Source organism: Sphaeroforma arctica (assembly GCF_001186125.1).
Source record: "Sphaeroforma arctica JP610 unplaced genomic scaffold supercont1.1530, whole genome shotgun sequence".
NCBI lineage: Eukaryota > Ichthyosporea > Ichthyophonida > Sphaeroforma > Sphaeroforma arctica.
In genome coordinates, this window is record NW_014039028.1 from 10,851 (window position 1) to 14,106 (window position 3,256).

General features: G+C 40.9%; 1 protein-coding gene across 1 annotated transcript; it reads right to left on the bottom strand.

Annotated features, from left to right (window-relative positions):
* Positions 1-596: 596 nt before the first annotated feature.
* Positions 597-3,146, bottom strand: SARC_11106 (hypothetical protein; the record flags this gene model as incomplete). The annotated part of the gene is made up of 5 exons (XM_014294819.1): positions 2,965-3,146; positions 2,396-2,487; positions 1,599-1,697; positions 1,119-1,241; positions 597-866 (listed from the first exon to the last, which is right to left on the bottom strand). Exons 1-5 carry the CDS (start codon positions 3,044-3,046, stop codon positions 597-599), a joined length of 666 nt encoding a protein of 221 aa, XP_014150294.1. The 5' UTR covers positions 3,047-3,146.
* Between the last annotated feature and the right edge of the window lie 110 nt (positions 3,147-3,256).

Sequence of the window (3,256 nt, forward strand, 5' to 3'; positions counted from 1 at the left end):
ATATATATATATATATATATATATATATATTTATATATACATACACATACACACACAACACACACATACATACATACATACACACACACACATATATATATACATACATACATACATATATATATATATATATATATATTGCCACATACACGTAAATCAAACGGTGCGACACCTACCGTAATTTCCTTGTGTCATGGCGTCGGTGCTCATGCCCATGCCCATGAGCTGCATGCCTGGAGGGTTGGTCTGTTGTGGTTGCGCTTGTTCTAACGAGAGATCCAGTAGATCGCCTACCATACTGTTTTCTTGCTGTTGTATTTGGTGTTGCGACGAGTGGTAACCAGCGAGAAAGGTATGAGTTGGTTGCTATGCAGTAGTGAGGTGGTTGCTATGCAGTAGTAAGGTGGTTGCTATGCAGTCGTGAGGTGGTTGCTATGCAGTAGTGAGGTGGTTGCTATGCAGGAGTGGGGACAACTCCAGCAACGTGACACATGCATTGCTATTCCAAGTGCCAATGGCTGTGTTCTTATCTCTTCATTGTTGTGGTTGGGTGTTAATAAGTCACACGCTGACGCTGACACACTCGCTCTATGGCATTACCTATTAACCACTGAGCACCCCCAACCACACGCGTGTGATCGGACACACGCGCACGCACTCATGGTTGTATGGGTGTACGGTTTTAGGGTTATAGAGTTATAGGACTTTAGGGTTGTAGGGTTGTAGGGCGTGGTTGGCTGCACTGCTACCTTATCCATGCTGGTGGTACTGTTGACTGTGTCGCCCATGTCTTGTGCATTGATACGTGTCTCGGGTTTACTTCGATTGCCTGAGCTCCTTTTGTGGCGGGGTTTGCCCACGAATTCCTAATGAGGCGATGTAGGTAAGCAACACATCAGGATACGGTTAGTGATTGGTCATTAGAGACTACGACAATGATACAAATGTCAATAACAACCGAGGAGCATAATAAGAGAGTATATCATCAACCAACAACAAGCATGACTACCATTGATATCAACAACTAACAAGAATGTTAACTACTAACAACGCTAACAAATATCAGCAACAAATAACACGCATGCTCATGACTGACCACATGTGGTAGGGCTACTTACTGAGGCGTGGCGGTGGTAGACTGAGGCGAGTGAGCCTATTGTGGAGGTCAGCTCTTCCAACAGTTTGGGTTCGGTGCGTTCTTGACTGTCGTTGATCAGAGGCTTTTCGGCCAACACGATGCGCTGTGCCGAGAATAGAACACACCGCAAGCACTCGCATGAGAAATACGGGAGCATTGTTGGGGTTGCTATGGAAACACATTTTACGGTTTCTATGGAAACGCAGTATACACAATTGCCAGATATTGATAGTAGTTGGAAATATGATGGAAACAGTCCATTGACTGTTTGTGCCATCGGATGGGATTGTTGTTACGCGTGTGTCTATAAATGATGTGATTGCTTCGGCCTCGTGGTCCGTGCATGCGTGCTAATGGTTGCTATGTGCGTGTGCTCATGGTTGCTATGGATGTCGTCTTGGTTGTTATGGGTGTGTGCTCATGATTTTTCCATGTGTGTGCTCATGGTTGCCATGGATACCTTTGCCATGGCGGGGTCTGTTGATAGCAGTCGCCAATAGATGTAGCCTCTGTCGCGCAGGTCTGGGTCTTGTACCTCTTCTGTGGTTGTCTTCAACACCTGACACAGTAGTACACAAGCACATCAACACGTATACAGAACAGTATACAGAACAGTATACAGAACAGTGGGTTAGAGAGTCAGGGTGGAGGGGGGGTATGGATGTACTTGCTGGATTGCCTGGGCTTGTGAGCGATAATTAGCGACATAGAATATAATTACATAGATACATAGACACACACATACACATACATAGGTAGATACATAGATACATAGATATATACATACATATACACACACATACATACATACATACACGCATATATATATATACATACAAGCATACGCACATCAGGGCTCGTTTTGCATACGTATATGCGTGTAATACTCTCCGCTTGTGTACGATGACCAGCCAAAAGATGTTCAGACTACACAATGCTGATCCATTGTAGTACGTATTCGCATGAGCCTCTTCCAACTTATTTACTTATAAAGCTCTCACAACTGCATACATAAGAGAATCAACAATGGACTATAAATCCATTCAGGGTTCATACATACACAGTATCCACTTGTTCATATATATATATATATATATATATTATAAACATACATATATATATATATATATATATCTAAACATGTGTATATATACATATGTGTGTCTAAACAGCTACGTACATACATACCTATGTCTTTCTACATACATGTGCTTAAGTATACATACGTATATAATTATATAATGCCAATGTACACACCTGCTGTACTAATTTCTGGGCTTTCTGTGGTCTGCGTAAGAACAGTTTGACCACAGCCGTCAACAACTGCAATTGCACTGACGGCAACTCATCTGGTGGCGAGCGAAGGACACGTGCGGATATAAGAAAACAAGTGAGAAAATAAGGAAACAAAATGAAACTGGTGAGAAAATAAGGAATTAGGGTAGAACTAATGCTCGTGACAAAGTAATACTAAGTAGGGGGAATAAAAAGAAGAAACGATAAGGCACGGGAAAACTAAATGAAACTGGTGAGAAAATAAGAACTACTGAGAAAGTTAAAAAATCCCCCAAGTTAAAAACAAGACTGAATACGCAAAAAAATAGATAGATAACAATGGGCTAAGCACACAATCGTAAAACTGTGAGGAAAAGAGGGCATTCGCGAGAAACGACAAAACTCACACGAGATTAACGACCCAATAAACAAACGAATCTTACCAAAAGAACGGTCGACGAAACTTCATTTTCTCCCAATAAACAAACGAATCTTACCCAAATATTCGTCCACAAAATTCCATTTTCTCCCAATAAACAAACGAATCTTACCCAAATATCCGTCCACGAAATTCTCCAGCAGTTCATCGGCATTGTCTATTCGGTCTGAGTATTCGCCAATGATCCAAATCATCGCAGCCTTTGCATCTGGCTCATCCAACGTCTCCAGATTCAAACACAAATCAGCAATCACACCTTCGTATCTGTTGGGATACCTCCTGAATATGTCTGTGCAACCGAGGTTTTGGATCAATACACACACACACACACATATATATATATATATATATATATATATATATATATATATATATTATATATATATAATATATTATATATTATA